Below are 25,310 nucleotides of genomic sequence, written 5' to 3' on the forward strand. Positions count from 1 at the left end.
CACGATGAAACTTCCCGCTTATGCTATCCCAGTGGCAATTTTCTTCACCATATTCACCACAATGCTCTAATTCCATGCAGTGTGTGTTTTAAACACATAAACTTCCCATCTGTCATCTGGCAGTCCTGCTAGGTTGCCCCGAAATTTGGTCCAGCCAGCTGCCTCATTCACTGCCAAGCCTTCACTGCACTGCAGCAAGAACAGATGGACTCACTTACAAACAAGCACACGATCGTGCAGTGGTGGTGTACCACTAACCATTTAAAATGCTTCTCGTCTAGCTGCCTTCCTTCCTCTCTGTCTAGCTCTGTTCTCTTTGACACTTCTGCTTTATATTATTTTCTCTCCCCTCGTTGTCCACTTAATCTTACTACAGGCTCTCATGGTCTTCTTGTGGCTTACCCATTTGCAACCAGTAAAATCTCTTTCAACATTTCCTTCTCAAATATCCTGCAGTACATTCAATTCAAACATGCAATTAAACCGGAGAATCCTTGGTCTGCTCAGTCATGAGGATGAATCTGTCAAGAAAACGCAGAAAATTAACTGTTGCTGACTCAATCAAGGTCGCCGAACTTCAAATTCAGAGTGTGTCACGAAGTATTATTTTGTGGAAAAGAGCACAGGCCTCACACAAATGTCCACTTGCAAAGTACAGAAAAAAAGTGTGGGTGCAAGTATATATGCCCATAAAATATTTTTATCTTACAAATTGTTTTTCATTTCATTATGGGGTGTTCTGTAAAGAATTTTGAGGGAAGTCTCTTGCATCTAATATGGAATTAAGTGAAGGGGTGAATATTTATGCAAGGTGTTGAATATTACTAATATTGGAGGAATGATTATGAGAGGAACAGTGTACTAATCAACACCGGAAATAGTCTGTGGCAATTTTTGTAGTATTACTAAAAGGGACACTCTTAGGAAGCTACAACCTCAGGAACATGGCGGAAATTTACACCATCATCATAAATTAGACTTAATGCAGAGTTTATATAATGTTGTAACCTGTTTAGTAAACAGTATAAAATATATATATTTCAATTATTAATAATTAATTAATTTTAAACTAAATGTGTTACCACGACTTGCTGAAATGTTCAAAGCAAATGCATGTATTGTAGTTGTCTATTTCCTGATCATTGTCGATGTGCTCTTGAGCAAGGCACCACGCTCAACAACATTGCACCATGCCTTTACTCTCTGACATCTCTCCTTGTCTGCATCCCTACATGTGGTTCTCTGTGTAGTGTAATGTATGCAATACAAAATGGTAAAAATTGAATTGCCCCTTGAAGATGAGTATTTGTGTTTAATAATATATTACATATCTGTGATTCATCCACCTGTTTGTCTTCTTTAAATTCACCCCAGGAGGTATAAGTCTCTAAATCCCTCCAAAAAACTAATTTAATCTTAGTTCTTTTACGTATTGCACATAATAATCTATGGTCTTTACTTGTTATAGTTGGGTTCGAATGGTAAAGAAAACTTACCAAGCAAAGAAACACTAGCATTTATTAACGTTTTTTTTAACTCTTCCTCCTCTGCAGATGTTAATGAGTGTGAGCTGCTGAGTAGTGTCTGCGGAGAAGCTCAGTGTGTGAACGTCGATAGTTCCTTCCTTTGCACATGTCCCAGCGGCCAAGAGTATAATGTCATGGTCGCCAGATGTGAGCCCATTCCAACAGGTGACTGATTGTCATGTCGTTAAAAGTGTATGTCCAAAAGTACTGTATTCAAAATGACTTCACCAAGATAAACTTGGCTAATGAAAAACCATCATTTCTAATCTAAGCTACTCCGCTTTATGCAGAACATCATGTTCATGTCATGTTAATCGGACTTCCTGTATATGCCACGATAACTAGGCTAACAGGTTGATGACATGTTGCTCTGAACCCCAACTTGCTAAAATTTTGTTTTCTTTTTGGCTGGTGTCTTCGGACAGAAGTTAAATACATGTATATCATTTATTTATACAAATATGGTATTGTTGTTATATGATGTGTTTTCGGCAAATCTTTTTCTACAGAATAAGTTAGGACGCAATCTTGTCTTTATGGGTTTTTAATACAAAAAAGCTATTTAACATGACATAAATAAAAGAGACAGAGGGAGAAAGGGAGAAAGAATTGGAAAAAAGAAGCAGAGGAGAGTGAGGGGGAGATCGCCAGCTGTCCTCTCGCTCCCCACACTCTCTCTGAAGCCGAAACTCCAAAAAAATAGATTATAAAATCCTTCAGTCAGATTCCATAATCAGGACATTCCCACCAGCTACCCAGCCAGCTGTTGTAGCCGGTTGGGAATGTCCTTGGATAAGACAAACAATACCTTGCTCCTATTAGCAAGGCTAGACATCTTAGAGAAGTTACACCAGAGTTATGGAACAATAAAAGAAACATTAGGGCATTAAACCTTCTAAGTGTGAATAGAAGTAATTTTGCAAACTCATATGTAAACACAAACAAAGCGTAAACATCAGATATTGTCATCTTGGGTAGCTCTTGAAGACATCTTGTGTAAAACAAAAGACATTGTAGATGTTGAAAGTGCCAACAGGTTCTCTGTCTCGGTCTCCTGCTATAATTGGGCTTCACCATTTTTTTGAACCGGAAGAAAGTGCTTTAACCTGTTTTGCTGAATGCGAAAGTTGGTTGCACATATACCCTCTTATTCTATTAGTCATGGGCACAGCAGTTCTTTTGAGTGTACTAAATCACTATCATCATCTATCCATTCATTTACTGTACCGTTTATCCTCACTAGGATCCTGGGCGTGCTGGGGCCTATCCCAGCCATCTCTGAGCGAAAGGTGTATTACACCCTGAACTGATCGCCACCCAATTGCAGGGCACATAGAGACAGTCACACTCACATTCACACCTGTGGGCAATATAGTGTCTTCAATTAACCTTCCATGCATGTTTTTGGAATGTGGGAGGAAAATGGGGGAACCCTGAGAAAAACCCACGCAAGCACGGGGAGAACATGCGAACTCCACACAGGTGAGGCCGGATTTGAACCCAGGTCCTCAGAATGTCAGATGTGCTAACCAGTTGGACACCGGGCTGCCTCACTAGAGTCAGTTCTTTAAAAATCGTTCAATCGTTTTTCACAGAATCATTCAAGCGCTTCCTCATTCAGTTCATGATCAGCCCTGAGGTGCACCTTCACAGAAGGACGATGCACTGTTGTCACGTATTTTAAACTAGGAAAGGCATGGCGATTTAAAAAAAAAAAAAAAAAAAAGTTATCACGTACCTATTTATCTCTCAGCAACCTCTCGAACATCTGGCTTCGGTTGTGACTCAGTTCAGCTACCGCACATATCCTTTTGCGTCCCCGCTACATCCACACAGGCTCCTGCCGGCCAGCGAGACATGTCTGCATTCCACAGCAGTCCTGCTCACTCACCTCACTGTTACATCTGATTGGTGTAAAGTGTCTTTGAGTGTCTTGAAGAAGCACCATATAGGTTTAATTGATTATTGTTGTCCATCCATACATCCATTTTCTACCGCTTATCCGAGGTCGGGTCGCCGGGGCAGTAGCTTTAGCAGGCACACTCAGACTTCCCTCTCCCCAGCCACTTCATCCAGCTCTTCCGGGGGGATCCCGAGGCGTTCCCAGGCCGGCCGAAAGACGGAGTCTCCTCCCGGTGGAACGTGCCCGGAACACCTCACCAGGGAGGCGTCCGTGAGGCATCCGAATCAGATACCCCAGCTCCTCTCGATGTGGAGGAGCAGCGGATTCACCAAACCGGACCCCTCTACGCCTCAGCTGCGCCTTGAAATTCTGTCCATAAAATTTCTGAACAGAATCGGTGACAAAGGGCAGCCTTGGCGGAGTCCCAACCCTTACCGGTAACGAGTCCGACTTACTGCCGGATATGCGGACCAAACTCTGTCTCCGGTCGTACAGGGACCAAACAGCCTGTATCAGGGGGTTCGGTACCCCATACTCCCAAAGCAACCCCCACAGGACCCCGCAAGGGACACGGTCGAACGCCTTCTCCAAGTCCACAAAACAAATGTAGACTGGTTGGGCGAACTCCCATGCACCCTCGAGGACGCTGCTGAGGGTGTCGAGCTGGTCCACTGTTCCACGCCCAGGACGATAACCACACTGCTCCTCCTGAATCTGAGCTTCGACTTCCCGACGGACCTTCCTCTGCAGCACCCCTGAATAGACCTTACCAGGGAGGCTGAGGAGTGTGATCCCGCTGTAGTTGGAACACACCTTCTGGTCCCCCTTCTTAAAAAGGGGGACCACCACCCCAGTCTGCCAATCCAGATGCACTGTCCCCGATGTCCATGCGATGTTGCAGAGCCGTATCAACCAGGACACCCCCACAACATCCAGAGCCTTTAAGAACTCTGGGCGAATCTCATCCACCCCCGGGGCCTTGCCACGAGGAGCTTTTTAACCACCTCGGTGACCTCAACCCCAGAGACAGGAGAGCCCGCCTCAGAAACCCAAGACTCTTCTTCCTCATGGGAAGGCGTGTCGGTGGAATTGAGTAGGTCTTCGTAGTATTCTCCCCACCGGTTCACAACGTCCCGAGTCGAGGTCAGCAGTGCCTCATCCCTACAGTGTTGATAGTGCACTGCTTCCCCCTCCTGAGACGCCGGATGGTGGACCAGAATTTCTTCGAAGCCCTCCGGAAGTCTTTCTCCATGGCCTCACTGAACTCCTCCCATGCCCGAGTTTTTGCTTCAGCGACAACCAAAGCTGCATTCCGCTTGGCCAGCCGGTACCCATCAGCTGCCTTAGGAGTCCTACAGGCCAAAAAGGCCTGATAGGACTCCCTCACCGTTCGTATCCACCAACGGGTTAGGGGATTGCCGCCACGACAGGGACCGACTACCTTACAGCCACAGCTCTGGTCGGCCACCTCAGCAATGGAGGCGTGGAACATGGTCCACTCGGACTCGATGTCCCCCCGCTTCCCCCAGAACATGAGCAAAGTTCTGTCAAACTCTTTCTGACAGGGGATTCTGCCAGACGTTCCCAGAAAACCCTCACAATACGTTTGGGCCTGCCATGTCCACCATCGGAGCCAACGCACCACCAGGTGGTGATCAGTTGACAGCTCCGCCCCACTCTTCACCCGAGTGTCCAAGACATGCGCCCCCAAGTCCGATGACACGACCATAAAGTCGATCATCGAACTGCGACCTAGGGTGTCCTGATGCCAAGTGCACGTGTGGACACCCTTATGCTTGAACATGGTGTTGTGGTGACATGGCGGGGGGCAATAAGTATACCTACACCTGCTCGGCACCTCTCACCGTGGGCAACTCCAGAGTGGAAGAGAGTCCAACCCCTCTCGAGAGGATTGGTACCAGAGCCCAAGCTGTGTGTGGAGGCGAGTCCGACTATATCTAGTCGGAACTTCTCGACCTCACACACCAGCTCGGGCTCCTACCCTGTCAGAGAGGTGACGTTCCACGTCCCTAGAGCCATCATCTGTAGCCGGGGATGGGATCGCCAAGTTCCCTGCCTTCGGCCACCGCCCAGCTCACACTGCACCCGACCCCTACGACCCTTCCCACAGGTGGTGAGCCCGTGGGAAGGGGGGCCCACGTTACCCTTTCGGGCTGTGCCCAGGCGGGCCCCATGGATGCAGGCCCGGCCACCGGGCCCTCGCCTTCGAGCCCCACCTCCAGGCCTGGCTCCAGAGGAAGGCCTCTGTGACCCGCGTCCAGGCAAGGGAAACCTCCATCCATTCCATGCTTTGTCTGGTCCCTCACCTCGGACCTGTTTGCCATGGGTGACCCTACCAGTGAAGCCCCAGACAACTTAGCTCCTAGGACCATTGGGACACACAAACCCCTCCACCACGATAAGGTGACGGCTTCCTAAAGGGGGGGTATTGTTGTTGTTATTATTATTATTAAACAAAAAGCTTTAATAATTGCATTAGAGACACAGCGGGGATGATATGTATGTGTTCATATATACATTTATTATTAATTTAAATGTATTTTAAATCTGTGGTTGTTGTCATGTACTTGACTGACTCAACATTAGCCGATAGCTTGGAGAAACGGAAGCTAGTGAAAGCTATCCCCGTGAGGACGAACAGTTAAAATCACTCCTTAGTATGTTCACTGCATAGTCGTTCCTTGCGCGAACAAATCACTTGTCGTACTAGTTCACAGTGAACCTCCGCATGAGTCACTCTTGGCAGGACAGTTCACTGCATGCATACTAGTACGTCTTTCCTTGGCGGATCGCGAACGAAGAAGTTCACAGAACTAATCACTCATAGCTTACAGTACATTCTGTTCTGTTCAGTTTCAGTCCATTCAGTTCACTACAGTCCCTCCCCCGCCTGCACGGCGCTGCCTGATGCTGGCTTCTCATTGGTCATTCACTGAAAATTCAGAATGAGTGACAGTACACTGCAGTTCTCCTTTGGTGCAGTTGAGCGCTACTGAAAAAAAAAATCCCACTTTTGTGAATCACTTCCCTGTTTACACTGTATTTATATATAGTATTTATATGTACAATTATATACAAATACATGATGTATTCCCTTGTAGGCCCGATCGACCACGCAGTCTGTCAAATCAACAAATAGTGTCTGAGTGATCTATGGGGAAACACAAAGAGGCTAATTACAGGAAGAAAATAACACTAATACTGGTGAAAGAAAAAAATAGGCGTACAAAAAGGACATCGTGTGCTGCTGGGCTAAAAAAGGGAATGTGAGCGTTGAATGTGTTGAGTCAGAGAGAGAGACAGCAAAGTTGGGATTTTGTGTGACGTTAGTAATTTCCCCAAAATTATTAGGCACTAATCTTGTACATTTTGGCAGCGATTCCAGTATCTACTCACGACTGTAGATCAGCTGGTCGGTGGGATGGTCTTTCTCAGTCGTCTCGGGAAGCACGGAGACAGGTTTGGTTGAAGAAGAAAAAGGATGCAGAAAAATACAACAAAAACAAAAGAGGCGGAAGAAGAAAAATTATTGTCCCGTTGGGATACGCTCGTAACTTTCCTGCTTAGTGAGTTTGCTGTGGGCTTCGAGCTCAAGCTAGAAAAACGATCGAAGCCGCATGGCCGCATGGATCGCTTTATTGATCGGACCGCGCCGCTGGCTTGTCTAGCCGTCGCCCGCGCACGTGGTTGCGCCACCGGGGGACAACGGAACAAAGGAATGGGGAGCTGGGGAGATGTTAGGAAGAGCCACAAAGCAAGACAAGAGAGCTAGACACAAAAAAGAGAGTGAGGATGTGGGAGTCAGAGGTTAAATACCCAGGGGGCGTGTCAAAAAGGACGCCGGCCCAGACAAGACCACTCCCATCAACTTGAATTTAGTCTACAAATTTTCCATAAAAGTGGTGTAAAAATCATATCTTAATATAAAATACTCCCAAATGTGTACTCTTTACTCATAGATCAAGCATATAGAATGATTGCTTAAATTTTAGTCTTGGTAAATCAACTGTTGATGGTTAAATCACATTTGATGCTATTTGGGGCTTCAAATCAGGACCAACAGTTCTCAAAGTCTCGCAGCCACATCTGTAAAGTTGACACACTGACACAGACATCAAGGCATAAACTAAACTAAAAGTTGAATCAAGTTTGGGACGTCCCTATTGAAAGACCCGGATTTTTATTCTTTCGTGAGGAAGGAATGGGATGAGTTTTTGCAATTCAACGACTCCCCAACCATATCCCCTTCTCTGTTGTGGGAAACCGGGAAAGCTGTATTGAGAGGTCGAATCATATCATACTCTTCGTATTAAAAAATTAAAAACAAGAACAAAAATTGGAAAATGGAATTGAGGAAAAAATTCTACACCTCACAAAAGAATATGCAATTAATCCGACAGATACGCTTAGAAACTAATTTCAAAAGGCAAAACATCAATTAGACGCTATCTTATCAAAAAGAACAGATTTTCTACAACAACAGTTAAGATACACTCACTTTGAGTACAGTAATAAATCAGGAAAATTCATTGCGAACCAACTTCAGCGCAATAAAGAAAAGTAATTAATTACAGCCATTCAAGATTCAAACAGCAACTACACAGTCACCGCAAGAAGTAAATGAAATGTTTTACAATTATTATAACAACTTATACGCATCTCCGAACAACCCAGACCAAAAAGAAATTTAAACTTTCATTAAGGATCTAAACGTTCCTCAATTAAATACACAAATTAAAGACAGCCTTGATGTTCCCATTAACCGTCACAGAATTACATAACGCATTAAAAAATATGCAATCGGGACGAGCACCTGGCCCGGACGAAATCCCTGTTGAATTCATTAAACATTTCTGGCCAATACTAGCGCCTCTATTTCTCAGAATAGTCAAGGAGATAAACGATAAAGGTCAAATTAGTAGCCATATGAACACAGCTTCAATTAAGTTATTACTGAAGTCAGGTAAAGACCCCACTCTCTTGGCTAATTATCGGCCGTTATCACTGATTAATGTAGATATCAAGATTATCTCGAAAGCCCTCGCAGCGAGATATGAAAAGGTAATTCCATCGATAATCCACTATGACCAGACAGCCTTCATTAAAAGTAGAAGTTCCACAAATAATGCCAGACATCTATTAAATTTAATAAGCATGTCACAACGTAAAAATCTAAACCCAATCATCATGTCACTTGACGCAGAGAAGGCTTTTGATAAAGTTAACTGGGCTTTCCTGCAGAACTTCACAAATTTGGCTTTGGAGATTCATTTATACATTGGATAGCAACATTATACAATTCGCCGAAAGCGACAGTCACCACAAATATGATCACTTCACAAAGTTTTACATTACAAAGAGGAACCAGACAAGGATGTCCACTCTCACCAATGCTATTTGAAATATTCATCGCACCTCTTGCTGCCGCTATACCTCAGAATGCTAATATTAAAGGTATCTGTTCACTAGTGACAGAACACAAAATGAATCTGTATGCTGATGATATCCTTCTTTACTTACAGGAACCCAACTATTTTCTTCAGGCAGTCTTCAATCTCATTTTCACAAATATTAGACTACTCTAGCAACTGGACAAAATCAACCATACTGCCAATAGCAGGACACTCATGGACTCCTGCAGATCAAATACCAGATTACCCTATTCCTATTGGAAACATTAAGTATTTAGGTATTAATATTTCGTCAAAACTCACAGAGCTAACCAGTCTAAAGTAAACACCACTTCTGGAAAAAAAATCTCAGTTGATTTAAGGCGCTGGGATAAGTTGCCTATATCACTACTGGGAAGAAAAGCTGGAATAAAAATTTAAACTTTACCTCAAATAAATTATTTTCAATTATTCCATTTAAGACCATATTTAAATGGTTTCAAATCTTAGATTCTGCTGTAATAATTTTTTATTAAACAAATAACAAAAATAGGAGGAGGCCTAAATGCTCCCAACTTTATATACTGTTATTTAGCTAACCAATTACAATACCTAATCAAATGGTTGCACAACAATGAGGAGTATGATTTTTGGCTAGAATTGGGAAAAATAGACTGCAACAACATCAAACTCCCAAAACTCCCATTTATTTATTTAAGTCTTAAACACCATAAATGCTTCACGAACCCAATAATCGCATCCACCTTAACTGCTTAGTGGAAAAGTTTAGAATCTACAGGATCTCAATTAGCTCCCAGTACGCTCTCCCAATCTGTCATAATCCAGATTTCGAAATTAATAATATACCCCTTCATTTTAGTACATGGGAACAACATGGAATTAACAGGTGGAAACTTTCTTCAATATAATAAATTAAAAGCAGCAATAAAAAAAGAATACCAACACTCCAGAGCACCCTCGTACTGCCGTAGTTTGTCAAGCAAATAGTGAAGCTTCTCCCGCAAAGTAAAAGAAATATCTCAAAAGTTTATCAATTTATTTCATGTACTAAATCAATGGATTTACCAATCACCAAATGGGGAGACCTTTCCATGTCCGCTGACCGTAGCTACTGGATACAGATTTGTAACAATACATTTAGAATGACAAAAGACACAAATCTACATCTTATACAATATAAAGTGCTCCATAGAACACAGTTTACTCAGTACACTATGCATAAAATCATAATCATTCCACCCCAGATAAGGAACAGTTAAAATAAAATGCTGTGTCAATATGAAATTGATTGATGCCATTATCCCATGATAAGTGTATTTAAAGTTCTGATCATGGACTCGTAAGTAGTGTTATAACACTCGAGACTGGTCTTCCAAAAATCTTGGTCTTGCCTCGAACTGGCCGGACCCGGGATTTTCAATCGGGACCAGCCATAATTTGCTATTCTTCAACTTTATTAATGTGATAATAAGGATAAAAAACTTTAAAAAAACTAACCACCACCACCCTCATAATGACTGCAACTTTTCGCGCCGTTGTTGACTGAGGGACACCAACGTTTAAGCGTAAAACACTGACTTTCAGGTACAAACGTCTTCTGCTGTATTTCTTCTTCAGTGTCATCAGTAGAGCGTAAAGAGTGCTACTTCCATCTGAATGATGAGAACTTGTGTGAGAGTGTGCTCACCAGCCATGTCACCCTGCAAGAGTGCTGCTGCACACTGGGAGCTGGCTGGGGTGACAACTGTGAGGTTTATCTCTGTCCTGTCAATGGCACAGGTAAGTATTCTGGAAAAGATTATACACTATACGAGGTGCATAGTTGTCCTACTTGCATCTGTGCACTTGTCTGTCCAGCAATTCTTCATACATAAATGTGGAGTGGGCGGCACGGTGGTCCGACTGGTTAGAGCGTCAGCCTCACAGTTCTGAGGACCCGGGTTCAATCCCCGGCCCCACCTGTGTGGAGTTTGCATGTTCTCCCCGTGCCTGCGTGGGTTTTCTCCGGGCACTCCGGTTTCCTCCCACATCTCAAAAAACATGCATTAATTGGAGACTCTAAATTGCCCGTAGGCATGACTGTGATTGCGAATGGTTGTTTGTTTCTATGTGCCCTGCGATTGGCTGGCAACCAGTTCAGGGTGTACCCCGCCTCCTGCCGATGACAGCTGGGATAGGCTCCAGCACGGCCGCGACCCTATTGAGGAGAAGCGGCTCAGAAAATGGATGGATGGATAAATGTGGAGTGATATCTAATTTACAGGCGTAATGGAAAGTCTTCACGTACAAATAACAAATGATCCCCCAAAAATCTAGATTTTGGTAGAGCATCATAATATTCATAATTATCAGAGCTGTCAAAATGTTACAGAAATCACTGAACGTTGACTCGTTATCGGCGTGACACTGATTATTCCATCCATCCATCCATTTTCTGAGCCGCTTCTCCTCACTAGGGTCGCGGGCGTGCTAGAGCCTATCCCAGCTGTCATCGGGCAGGAGGCGGGGTACACCCTGAACTGGTTGCCAGCCAATCACAGGGCACATAGAAACAAACAACCATTCGCACTCACAGTCATGCCTACGGGCAATTTAGAGTCTCCAATTAATGCATGTTTTTGGGATGTGGGAGGAAACCATAGTGCCCGGAGAAAACCCACGCAGGCACGGGGCGAACATGCAAACTCCACACAGGCGGGGCCGGGGATTGAACCCGGGTCCTCAGAACTGTGATGCTGACGCTCTAACCAGTCGCCCACCGTGCCGTGATTGTTCCATATATTGGGGGGAAAAAAATCCAGTGTCTGACATGAGCGGCGCATCCACATTGAACAGCTGTTAGCGAATAAGATACAGTTCTTAACAAGTTTCACGAAGGGAGGACAAGGAGTAGATGAGTGAAGTCGACATCAAAGCCATGCTAATTGCTAAGCTATCGTTACATGCAGTTGCAAAACATCGAAATAAACTATTTGGTGATACAGTACACTTGTCACATACAGTAGATCCAGTTGGAACCGTGTTTTCAAGTAACCAACTTTAAACAACGAAATAGCAATATTATATCTCTAATATTTTTTAGAGATATAAAATAATACACGTCCACACAGGTAGCCGCATCTGTTAATTAATTCGTTAGTTATTTAATTAGTACATCACTGCACACGTCACTTCAGAACATGGGCAGGTTAAAGATATATTATTATTGAGAAATATTTGTAATGTAAAATAACCATTTATAATTTACCATTTATTTTGTCCCCCAATTGGGAAATTGTTTCAGTAGCAGTGGATATAGGGAATATAAATATGTAATATAAAAAACAAGAAGAAGTACGTTGCACAAAATAGAAACCAAAACTATTGTCCATTCATAAACTCCATTCCATTAAATGTATTCTCAGTAATGTTATTTGTTTGTTTGCAAAATAGAGTGCTGAATTTTAATTTTGGCATTGAGATCTGATTAATCTGATTTAATAGATTTTCTTTCTTTCTTTCTTTTTTATTACCAGGGTTGCAAACAGAATTGGCAAAGGCAAATTAATCCATAGACACAGATATTTTTTTGATGATGGCACATTGAAATCTCTTATACAGGTACTTTGATTCAGGCAGCAACAGCTCCGCCATTACAAGGCTGATGTAGTAAAAACATTGAAATGACAAATATTGACGCCATAATTTTATTAACGATAATGATTGTGACTGTCCCATTGTAATGTTCTTGACAACATTTTGAAAATATGGAAATTCAGACAAATTTGGACAAATTGTTCTGGAAGTGAATTTTTATAGGTTGGCAGCTCTGAATTATGTGTATTTATGTTACAGTATTTCTCTTTAAGGCCCATTGTTGGACTTTATGACTAAGGATGGACTATATGGACCATAATCAATTAAATGATCAAATTGTGTTGACTGTTTGGAATTTATTGTTCATCAATCACATCTTGAAGCAACTGATGAAAATCGAGTGCAATGTTGATTCATGTTCATCTAGTTTGTGGCCTGAAGAAGAACAATATAAAGCCAATATGAAGCCAACTATGGACTTGTTCCATGCAGACCTGTAATGGCACAACTCCTTGGTCTAGCATTATTCTGCTCAATATGACACTGGTATGGAAGTAGGAGTTCTGATAACTCAAGTGAATATAAATGTTAATGTTACAAATAACAGTTGATTCATTGTCCATTATCCTCTTTGTCGATCAATTAAATTTGATTAACTTTGCATCCCAATTTTGGACAGTAATTCTCAATGAAATTTGCTTTTTTATTCTTACATAATATAGCTACAAATTCTGCTTGTTAGTTATAAAGTAGGAAGAGAGTCTGGGATTGATACAATGCAGCTGATAGTGAGATATGCTACAAGAAGTCCAGAAGAACTCATCTTCATAAAGACAAGCTAGTTGTCAGAATCCAAATCATCTTTATTTTACAAACTTAGGGCCCGCCGATCGATAAGGATTTTCAACAATTTGGATGTTTGGCAGAATAAAATTCCAATAAACGATTGATCAGCAGATTAATTTTAAAAAATATATAATGAATAAAACAACCTTTTTGGGTCCCTTAACACTTACAACAATGAAGATTTGCAGGCAGAACGACTGTTTTACAATACTTTGTCATTCAGTATTTATGTAACTTTAGAACAAAGAGAGAAATTGGCAAAAATAAGCTTCTTTTTTGTTTTCTTTTTTTTTTTCCCTTATGTTGTAATGTGTTCCAAGAAAATTAAAAGGGCTAATACCGGCTGATTAATCAGTCAGGCCTTATTAAAAACATTCAAGGAATTTGTCTCTGGTAGTTGGAGCTAACTATAACAAAATTTAAAATGAGACATAAACACATACGTGGCTAAAGAGAGTCATCAAGCAATATAAAGTGTCCAGTAGTTTGGTATATGACATTGCACTGTTGGTTTACCATTATGTTAAGCCCAGTGTGGTCAGAGCTTTATTATTGAGTGATGTTTTGACACCACACTTGATCTTCTGTTGTTTTTGTCCTCACTGGTATATTTTGTGACATACAGTACATGTTATATTTAGAACCAATTTGCTGTGAGTTGAGCATGTTTTCAAGCAGTTAGGAAGCAGGGTTTTTTTGTGGGGTGTGGGGCAGAATTTATATCCACATTTCTGCTCATTTCAGACCAATTCAACCAGATGTGTCCATCTGGAAAAGGATTTATCCCAAGTGGAGATTTGCTTTATGAAGTCCCTACAGCTGAGAGGTACAAAAGTAAGTGAACAAAAGAAATCTCGGACATTGTAACTGGAGTGTGACATTGTAGCAATACCACACATGAATTTACATATGGATAAAATTTGTCACTGTTGCTACCATTACAAGTCTCTGTTCTTGTCCATGGTGTCATTCATCTTAGCTCTCTGCGGAACATTTCTAAAGCCTATATTATATTGCATATTGTAATAAGTAACATGTTTTTTTTTTGCAGATGCAGATGAGTGCACTCTGTTCGGCCAGGAGGTGTGTAAAGGAGGCTTCTGTCAGGACACTGTGGGCAGCTATGAGTGTTACTGCAAGACAGGACAGGACTATGACTCTGCCAAACTGGAGTGCAGAGGTGTGTGCAAAACTTGTTTGACCCAAAATATAAGATTTTTAGCTAAATAATTGAACAGCCGTGACACAGTCAAAGGTTCTGGGGTTCAAATCTTGGCTCTGTTAGGGCTCTGGGGTGTGTGGAGGACCCAAATGCAGAGGCAAGGTGGCAGATGCAATGAAAGTTTATTTCACAGGGGGGGGTCATGGATATTGCAGTGGTCCAGGAGTGTGAAGTTCCGGGTTTTGAATGGACTCCGTTGCCGTGTTCCAATTCAACAGGTGCAGGGTGCAAGGCAGGCAGGCAAGGAGTGCTTGTGAAAAAGTCTGGGGCTAAGGTAACGAGGCAGAGTCTAAAATACAAAAGATACTAGCTTAGGAATACTTTAAGATAGCTGGATGCACAAACTCATGCTCAAGAGTTATAGATCTGGCGAGGAGGTGGCGTTCAGGACCGGCGAAGACAGCAGATGATACTGTAATTGCCTGGACCTGTGCCCCTACTCCACTCGTCTCACCAAGGACAGACATACACACGGAACAGGTGGAGCAGAGCTCAACGAACAGAAGCAGGAGACCTCCCATTGAAAATGTGTGGCACATTATGAAGCGTAAAATACGACAACGGAGAACCCGGACTGTTGAACAGCTGAAGCTGTACATCAAGCAAGAATGGGAAAGAATTCCACCTACAAAGCTTCAACAATTAGTGTCCTCAATTCCCAAACGTTTATTGAATGTCGTTAAAAGAAAAGGTGATGTAACTCAGTGGTATACATGACCCTGTACCAGATTTTTTGGAACGTGTTGCAGCCATAAAATTCTAAGTTAATGATTATTTTCTAAAAACAATAAAGTTTATCAGTTTGAACATTAAATATCTTGTCTTTGTAGTGTATTCAATTCAATATAGGTTGAAAATGATTTGCAAATCATAGTATTCTGTTTTTATTTATGTTTTACACAACATCCCGACTTCATTGGAATTGGGGTTGTATATCAAAAGAATTAAAGTTATACTTTGTTTCTGTTTCTTTTCTGTTAGATATAAATGAGTGCATTGATGAGTCCGTGTGTGTTGGAGCCCAGTGTTTGAACACTGAAGGGTCATACATTTGTTTCTGTAATCATCCCATGGTGTTGGACCCCAACAGTAACAGATGCATCTTTGTTCCTGATGTGGCTGGTAAGAGCATTTGTCCAAGTTTTGCTCAACTAAAACTAGAACAATGATTATCTATCCAGTCGTATCTATGTTCAGAAGCAAAGCAAAGCAAATTTATTAATATAGCGCATTTCATAACAAGGTAACTCAATGTGGTTTACATGATTATAAGCATTTAAAAACAAAGAAAAAAACCAGCTGATAATACATACGGTTTCAAGAAGTGTTTCTTTCAAAATACTTAATTGATTTACTGTGTGTGTCCCCATCCCAGACCAACATGAGGTGGGGCAGATAGACTTCCAGGGTATCTGCTGGCAGAAGGTGACAGAATCCATGACATGCACTCTGCCGCTGGGTCCCGACAGGAAGACAACATTCACAGAGTGCTGCTGTCTCTTTGGAGATGCATGGGGCATGGACTGTGCCTTATGCCCACCCAAAAACACAGGTACAAAATAAACAGGACACTGTTACAACTGTGTCGCATGTCTAAATCAAACCAGTTTTAATTTTACACATGATCTGTGATTCATTATTTTACTGTAAATTACAAAACAGGCCTTTTACTCAGAATCTGAATCATCTTGATTGGCGAAGTATGTTAAAAACACGCAAGCAATTTGTCTTTAAAGTGCCTCTCTGGATTTTGGATGTTGTGCCTGTAATCTGCTAATTTGGGATTTAGAGACCCTCTCCCCCTAAACATTTTTGTGAAAACAAAGGCTGTTATGTTTCATGAACTGGCTTTTTTTTTTCTTTTTCTTTTGCTGTCTAAGGTGATTATGCGTCCATGTGTAACCTTGGCGGGCGGCATCCTTACGGGCGCGATGCCCTTGTTGCTGGTCCAGTCCATGAATATGAAGTGAGCCCAGACTATTCACCATCACCTGAGGAGCATCCTGCCTTGCCATTTTACGACAATGAGGAATGTAAGGATTTTAATTTTTGTTTGTTTTAGTGGAAGAAAATAATAAACACACATCTTTTTACCACAAAGCTCTAGATTACTATGTACTGTACATACGTATATTTCTAACAACAGTTGAAAGTTTGGAAAATGAGGTGCGTTTATTTGAGGGGCATGTCATTCAGCTTGTAATTGATAGCCGATATGGTTTGGGACCACTATTAATACATTGTTTGTGTTTTGTAGCTCCAAAATTACCTGGAATAAATTCTGACCAAAATATTATTTATTGCTTTCCTTTCAGTATACGTTTTAGCCTGATTACAAAATTCACGTTTGCGAGAAACATGGATTTTAGCTGAATGAGTAAAATGTGAATGAGTTGTAGCCACTACCACAATTTTCTGCTCTTTTCCCACTTGTGAACCGTAGCCAAAAAATATGAGGTTGAAGTGGTTGAGAGGAGTGAGGGAGGGGATAGTGTCAAAATCAGATAGATTTCGCTTCAAGTCACTTAATCTAGTAACATCACTAAATTAGCAATCATATGTAAACCACAATGTCACTATGGATCCTACTGTTAGCATAACTGCATCTAGGGCTCACCTTGGCAAAATATAGACACATGAGTCGGCACCATATTCAACTTTGTAGGTTTTTTTGTACAACCCCAATTCCAGTGAAGTTGGGACATTGTGTTAAACATAAATAAACACAGAATACAATGATTTGCTGCAATCATGGGTGACACTGCTCTCTCAGGGGTGGTGGGAGCACATGTGGCTAATTCTGATCACCCCACAAGGTTAATACCGTGTATTTTTATAACTCATAACAAATGTGTTCATACAGTAACCTACACTCAGTCCGTGAGATAAAGGTTCATGCATAAATGTTGTACAAGCCCAATTCCAATGAAGTTGGGACGTTGTGTTAAACATAAATATAAACAGAATACATTTTCTGAGCCGCTTCTCCTCACTAGGGTCACGGGCGTGCTGGAGGGTATCCCAGCCATCATCGGGCAGGAGGCGGGGTACACCCTGAACTGGTTGCCAGCCAATCGCAGGGCCCATACAAACAAACAACCATTCACACTCACTGGCAATTTGGAGTTGTCAATTAACCTACCATGTATGTTTTTGGGATGTGGGAGCAAACCGGAGCGCCCGGAGAAAACCCACGCAGTCACGGGAGAACATGCAAACTCCACACAGGCAGGGCCGGGGATTAAACCCCGCTCCTCAGAACCGTGAAGCAGACGCTCTAACCAGTCGGCCACCGTGCCGCCTAAACAGAATACAATGATTTGCAAATCATGTTCGACCTATATTTAATTTAATACAAAGACAAGATATTTAATGTTCAAACTGATAAACTTTGTTGTTTTTAGCAAATAATCATTAACTTAGAATTTTATGGCTGCAACGCGTTCCAAAAAAGCTGGGACAGGGTCATGTTTACCACTGTGTTACATCACCTTTTCTTTTAACAACATTCAATAAATGTTTGGGAACTGAGGACACTAATTGTTGAAGCTTTGTAGGTGGAATTCTTTCCCATTCTTGCTTGATGTACAGCTTCAGCTGTTCAACAGTCCGGGGTCTCCGTTGTCGTATTTTCGCTTCATAATGCGCCACACATTTTCAATGGGAGACATGTCTGGACTGCAGGCAGGCCAGTCTTGTACCCACACTCTTTTACTACGAAGCCACGCAGTTGTAACACGTGCAGAATGTGGTTTGGCATTGTCTTGTTGAAGTAAGCAGGGGCGTCCATGAAAAAGACGCTGCTTAGATGGCAGCATATGTTTTTCCAAAACCTGTATGTACCTTTAAGTAATAATGGTGTCTTCACAGATGTGTAAGTTTGGGTAACTTCCGGATGGTTCTTTTCGTCTTTGGCCAGGAGGATGCGAGCGACGTCCACAATTTCCAAAAACAATTCGAAATGTGGACTCGTCGGACCACAGAACACTTTTCCACTTTTCATCAGTCCATTTTAGATGAGCTCGGGCCCAGAGAAGCCGGCGGCGTTTCTGGGTGTTGTTGATAAATGGCTTTTGCTTTGCATGGTAGAGTTTCAAGTTGCACTTACGGATGTCGCGCCGAACTGTATTTACTGACATTGGTTTTCTGAAGTGTTCCTGAGTCCATGTGGTGATGTCCTTTACACATTGATGTCAGTTTTTGATGCAGTGCCGCCTGAGGGATTAAAGGTCACGAGCATTCAATGTTGGTTTTCGGCCTTGTCGCTTACATACAGTGATTTCTCCAGATTCTTGGAACCTTTTGATGATATTATGGACCGTAGCTGATGATATCCCTAAATTCCTTGCAATTGTACGTTGAGGAACATTGTCCTTAAACTGTTCGACTATTTTCTCACGCACTTGTTCACAAAGAGGTGAACCTCGCCCCGTCTTTGCTTGTGAATGACTGAGCAATTATACCCAATTATGGCATCCACCTGTTCCCAATTAGCCTGTTCACCTGTGGGATGTTCCAAACAGGTGTTTGATGAGCATTCCTCAACTTTCTCAGTCTTTTTTTGCCACCTGTCCCAGCTTTTTTGGAACGCGTTGCAGCCATAAAATTCTAAGTTAATGATTATTATTTATTATAACATTAAATATCTTGTCTTTGTAGTGTATTTAATTAAATTTAAAATCATTGTATTCTGTTTTTATTTATGTTTAACACAACGTCCCAACTTCATTGGAATTGGGGTTGTACAAAGAGTCCTCAATTTAGTTGTGAAATGTCAACAATATTCAGGTGAAAAGAAGCAACCTCCCAATTGTGCTAGAGAAGAGGAAGGAATGCCTCCCCCTTGTAGAAGAATAGAGTGTGACTTTCTTACCTTAATTTGTTACATACTCTGCCATCTTATGTGTGTCTATATTATGGTTGTAGCTAAATGTTTCCAATGAATGGTTGATGAGTGTGTAAAAGAAATACTATATGCTGATCAGGCAGCTTTCCCACTGGCCACACACGACCGAAAGTTGTTGTTCAGTGCTTCTCTGCCATCTTGTGTAAGTAATATTGTAGTCTGCTGCTCCAACAGCATCCTGACACTCCTCCTCAGCATCAAGCTCTTATCTGTCAGACTGAGTCCCATATTGGAAAGTTTGAATAGTCTAAATTAAGAAAAATATATAAATATTAAATACAAACATTAAAACCAACCATCAATAATAATCAAGAGTCAATGGTAGTGCAGTGGTTCACATGCATGGGTTTCTTTCTAGCAAGCGACATATGTACCCATGCAGTGTGTTGTGTCTACCTCTCTCACCCTATGTCAGTTGCTATCTGTTCAAGTGATCGTCTTGCTTTTTGGATTTCCCAACTAAAAGTATCAGTTGCAAGAGACCTTTGATGGACACTATACTGTATTTGCATTGTATAACCACCAGCATTGATGTTGTATGATGTGCGTTGACTTTGGGTGTGTTCACACACATTTCATTTTCTTTCTTGAACATCTGACCTCCGTTGTGCAGCAAATATATTCAAATCACATGACAAAGCATTGTGGGTAAAAATAACTAAAATATACAGTACCATGAAAAAGTTTTGGCTCCCCTCTCAAATTCTTAATTTTAGCATTTCCCCACTTTAATATTTAAGATCGTCAAATAAAAATATCAGACAAAGATAACCCAAGTCAACATAAAATGCAGTTTTTGAATGGTAATTGGAAAACAAACTGTTCAAAGCTCCCTAGCCCTGTGTGAAAAAGTAATCGTCCCCCTCGTTAAATCATGAATTAACTGTGGCTAATCACGAAAATCAGAATCCACCGGCATTTGGGTCCCGCCGCAGATGCGCTGTCACCGAAAATAGAGCCTAAAGATTCAGTGTGACTGAGTTTAAATGGCTAAGTCTATATGTTCCCTGCGATTGACTTGGCGACCAGGCCTCTCTCCAGGACGTTGTGTAAAAAAAGGATGAATGGACATTTTAGCTGGTAAATATCTTGCAGCACCTTATCAACACAAAGCCAGTTTGGTGGGTTATGCAAGGTTTGGTTTTGAAATCTGATTTCAGTCAGAAGATGCCAGATTTATTTTCTGCTTTGGTCCAGACCAGAGAACGAAATTACAATTAGGCTAAACTTTGTCATCCTTAATTCCACAGATCCATTCAAGGCATTTGAGGGTTTGCGATCAGAGGAGTGCGGTATATTGAACGGCTGCGACAACGGTCGGTGTGTTCGAGTCCAAGAGGGTTACACCTGTGAGTGCTTTGATGGTTACACACTGGACCTGCCCCGCATGGCCTGCATTGGTAGGAGCGCCGTCATATTTCATCACAATGAATAATGTCATTTAAGTAAATTGGGATTAAAGTACATACTGTATGTTATCACTGAAGTGCCTCCCTTTGTTCTATCCCCAGATGTAAATGAGTGTTCAGAACTCAACGATCGCATGTCGCTGTGTAAAAATGCAAAATGCATCAACACATTGGGTTCCTACCGTTGTGTATGCCTTCCAGGCTTCACTCCCTCTGAAAAACCAAACTATTGTGTGGAGACAGTGACACGCCAAACATCAGCACACACACAGTGAGTGTGGATTGACTGGACTGGGCAACAAGAGACTCTGAAACCACAGTCATCCGCACAAACACACATCTCTGTAAATGGCATGTTTGTGAACATCAGCTAAAAAAAAAAAAAAAAAATGTTAGGTCATTCAATTAGCAACAATACTGAAATCTTCCTGGTCTTCCAAAAACGTTAGATCTCTCACACACTAATCTAAAATATTGCACTCTTATGAGCCTCCTTCTCGTTCTGCATTCCCCGTCTGTTCAATGTGTGTTTTGACTGACTTCTTCTATTTAATAGAGTTGAAATATATATGATCTTTTTAATACTAAATATGGGTATTTTTGAATAAACTAAAATGTATTATCTTATGAATGGTATATTATTATGACGATAAATATTCCAATTTGCCAATGCCTGGTCTGTATGAAGAAAGTTTCTTGAAATTACATAACATAGTGGAACCTCTAAAGCTGGACCCTAAATTTTTCAAGGGTCATATTGTCGCCATCATAAACCTTTTATTAACCATGCAATCAATTCACAACAATTTAGGCAATTTACTCTTCAATTTGTGTGAGGAAGCCGGGGTACCTGGAGAAAACCCACACAAGCATAAAGAGAACATGCAAACTCCACACAGGAGTAGCCAAGGCTGAGATTTATACCTTGAACCCCAGAACTGTGAGGCAGATGCACTATCCACTCACCCAACCATGCACATGCTAACATCAGTCAGCGGTTTTGACCACCATTGGTAAGCATGGTAGCTTGCCTTTTAGCTCCAACAGTAAGCGCAAACAAGGGTGGAATGTTATTCATTTTGAACACGAAGCTGTAAACCAAACAAGTCAATATTTCTTTGGCCCAATAATGTAAAAAGCTGAACAACAATTGACTACGATTTATGCTAATGGAGTTTGAATGTTCGCCACAGTGATAATTGTAATATTAAGCACCTGTACAGTATGCAATACATTTAGTCACAGTTTGACATGTTCTGCACACTCCGCATGTTGTTGTAATTTTATACCAAGCTTCTGCAATTCTCTGCAGTTGTCCTTGAAACTTCATGGGACTGTTTTTCTTGTTGGGTTCACGTTCATCATAATCCCCTAATATTAAAAATGTTATCGAATCCAAAATGTAACAGTACTTATAACTGTATATTGGTATGTTTGCCAGTGTTTGAGGGTTTGTTTGCCTGCGACTCGTATTTTTCACTCTTGCAATCACAGATCAAGACCAATAAACTTTATCACCATTTGTCTTAAATAGCAGGTTTTAATGAGAGTTTTGCAGATCTATATTTATTTTTTCAAATGCCCTCATATGATGAAGTGGGAGCTCTAAAATAGCTTTTTATTTTACTTGAGAGCTTAGATTGTTTATGTTCCCTACATAGTTGATGCCCTCAGAACAAAACATTTTCATATCAGAGAAGACATTCTACAAATACATATTCATATACAGCCCAAGCCCATATACTGTATTCTGCACTGTAGAAAATGCCCAAGATGAAACAAATTTACTTAACTGCTGTTTGACTATATGGAGAATGTTAACACAATTGTTTATAAAATGAATGTTTTGTTTTAGTTTGATGTTTTTAATCTGATGTATATGTCTGTGTTCACATATTGACAAACTGGGAAAACCAGTTGTTTTTTTCCACCTAGTAAAAGTGAATGTGGATATTTAAATTCTGTGAAGAGGTCAGATGTCTTCTCCCCACTTAATTAAGCTAGTCTCTTCACAACACCACCACGAAGCAAGGATAGTTGGGTATTTTTTTATTAACATTCAAATATGAAGCCAGTGTATTTGGGTGGCTGTGACATTGTCAATCATTTGGTAGAATACAAAGATTGAACTATGCCAAGGGGAAAAATTATTTTATAAAGGGCTGAAATATTTTTGGCATATTCCTGCCCCGACCATTTATTCTATGTCTGTTAACACCCCAAATTCTTGCCAGGGTCTAAAGCACTTATGGGCCAGACTGGAGAGATTTTATTTTTTAGGCAAAAGAGAGAACACATCTAATGTTTATATACAACCCCAATTCCAATGAAATTGGGACGTTGTGTTAAACATAAATAAAAAGAGAATACAATGATTTGCAAATCATGTTCAACCTATATTTAATTGAATACACTACAAAGACAAGATATTTAATGTTCAAACTGATAAACTTTATTGTTTTTAGCAAATAATCATTAACTTAGAATTTTATGGCTGCAAACGGTTCCAAAAAAGCTGGGACAGGGTCATGTTTACCACTGTGTTACATCACCTTTTAACGATATTCAATAAACGTTTGGGAACTGAGGACACTAATTGTTGAAGCTTTGCAGGAGGAATTCTTTCCCATTCTTGCTTGATGTACAGCTTCAGCTGTTCAACAGTCCGGGGTCGCCGTTGTCGTATTTTACGTTTCATAATGCGGCAAACATTTTCAATGGGAGACAGGTCTAGACTGCAGGCAGGCCAGTCTAGTACCCGCACTCTTTTATTACGAAGCCACGCTGTTGTAACACGTACAGAATGCGGTTTGGCATTGTCTTGCTGAAATAAGCAGGGACGTCCATGAAAAAGACGCTGCTTGGATGACAGCATATGTTTTTCCAAAACCTGCATGTACCTTTCAGCATTAATGGTGCCTTCACAGATGTGTCGGTTACCCATGCCATTGGCACTAACACAGCCCCATATCATCACAGATGCTGGCTTTTTAACTTTGAGTCCATAACAGTCCGAATGGTTCTTTTCCTCTTTGGCCAGGAGGACACGACGTCCACAATTTCCAAAAACAATTTGAAATGTAAACTCGTCGGACCACAGAACACTTTTCCACTTTACAGCAGTCCATCTTAGATGAGCTCAGGCCCAGAGAAGCCGGCAGCGTTTCTGGGTGTTGTTGATAAATGGCTTTTGCTTTGCATAGTAGAGTTTAAAGTTGCACTTACGGATGTAGCGCCGAACTATATTTACAGACATTGGTTTTCTGAAGTGTTCCTGAGCCCGTATGGCGATATCCTATACATATTGATGTCGGTTTTTGATGCAGTGCCGCCTGTGTGATCGAAGGTCATGGGCATTCAATGTTGGTTTTCGGCCTTGCCGCTTACATGCTGTGATTTCTCCAGATTCTCTGAACCTTTTGATGATATTATGGACCGTAGATGACGAAATTCCTAAATTCCTTGCAATTGTACGTTGAGGAACATTGTCCTTAAACTGTTCGACTATTTTATTCACCTCTTTGTGAACCTCGGCCCATCTTTGCTTGTGAATGACTGAGCTATTCAGGGAAGCCCCTTTTATACCGTGTGGGGGACGGTGGTCCAGTGCCCGTGCCTCTTCCTTTGGGACTGGTCAGGGCGCTTCGGTTGGACTAGGGACCTTCCCGGGTCTTGGGGGGTCGGTGGCATCCCCCTGGTTGGGTCCCCTGTTGGACGGGCCCGCTGGCTGGGCTCCCCCCCCCCCTTGTGGGGGGAGGGAGCTGGGCCCACACTTCCTCTCACGGCCCACCCTTCCTCAATATGCCGGCTCAGCAACTCCGTACACCAGTTGACTATCATGAATGTGATATGGTGTTCATTCACTAATAAGTTCAATAGATATAGGCTTTAATTGCTTGTGCTGGGACCACTAATAACAACACAGGTTATACTAACACATCAACTCACAGGTTCTTACAGGTGTTTATACACTAAAAAAGAATCCTACCACACCACTCGTCAATCGCACTGCCTTGCTCATTTTCCCACATCCTGTCCTGCCCTTTTCTATCTTTTCATCTTATTCTCTTGGTTAATTGCATGTCCTCACAGGGTGTCCCTCCCCCGATCCACAAATCGGAACACGATTTGACTGTTGTAATTCAACCCCAATTCCAATGAAGTTGGGACGTTGTGTTAAACATAATTAAAAACAGAATACAATGATTTGTAAATCATCTTCAACCAAAATGTAATTGAATACACTACGAACACAAGATATTTAATGTTCAAACTGATAAACTTTGTAGTTTTTAGCAAATAATCATGAACTTGAAATTTGATGGCTGCAACATGTTCCAAAAAAGCTGGGACAGGTGGCAAAAAAGTAGGTGGGTGCCATGATTGGGTATAAAAGGAGCTTCCCTGAATTGCTGTCATTCACAAGCAAAGATGGGGCGAGGTTCACCTCTTTGTGAACAAGTGTGTGAGAAAATAGTCGAGAAGTTTAA

The 25,310-nt window shown here is 41.5% G+C and overlaps 1 protein-coding gene across 1 annotated transcript in view; it reads left to right on the forward strand.

Moving 5' to 3' along the window:
• The window catches only part of ltbp1 (latent transforming growth factor beta binding protein 1), a 195,653-nt gene extending 172,979 nt beyond the window's left edge, over positions 1 to 22,674 (forward strand). The window contains 9 exon segments of the mRNA XM_061788961.1: positions 1,554 to 1,691; positions 10,479 to 10,640; positions 14,028 to 14,117; positions 14,335 to 14,463; positions 15,487 to 15,627; positions 15,881 to 16,057; positions 16,386 to 16,538; positions 20,662 to 20,811; positions 20,923 to 22,674. Coding sequence (XP_061644945.1) covers positions 1,554 to 1,691; positions 10,479 to 10,640; positions 14,028 to 14,117; positions 14,335 to 14,463; positions 15,487 to 15,627; positions 15,881 to 16,057; positions 16,386 to 16,538; positions 20,662 to 20,811; positions 20,923 to 21,095 — 1,313 coding nt within the window. The 3' untranslated portion in view covers positions 21,096 to 22,674.
• Positions 22,675 to 25,310: the final 2,636 nt, after the last annotated feature.

The sequence above is a fragment of the Phyllopteryx taeniolatus genome, chromosome 11 (genome assembly GCF_024500385.1).
Source record: "Phyllopteryx taeniolatus isolate TA_2022b chromosome 11, UOR_Ptae_1.2, whole genome shotgun sequence".
NCBI classification, from domain to species: domain Eukaryota; kingdom Metazoa; phylum Chordata; class Actinopteri; order Syngnathiformes; family Syngnathidae; genus Phyllopteryx; species Phyllopteryx taeniolatus.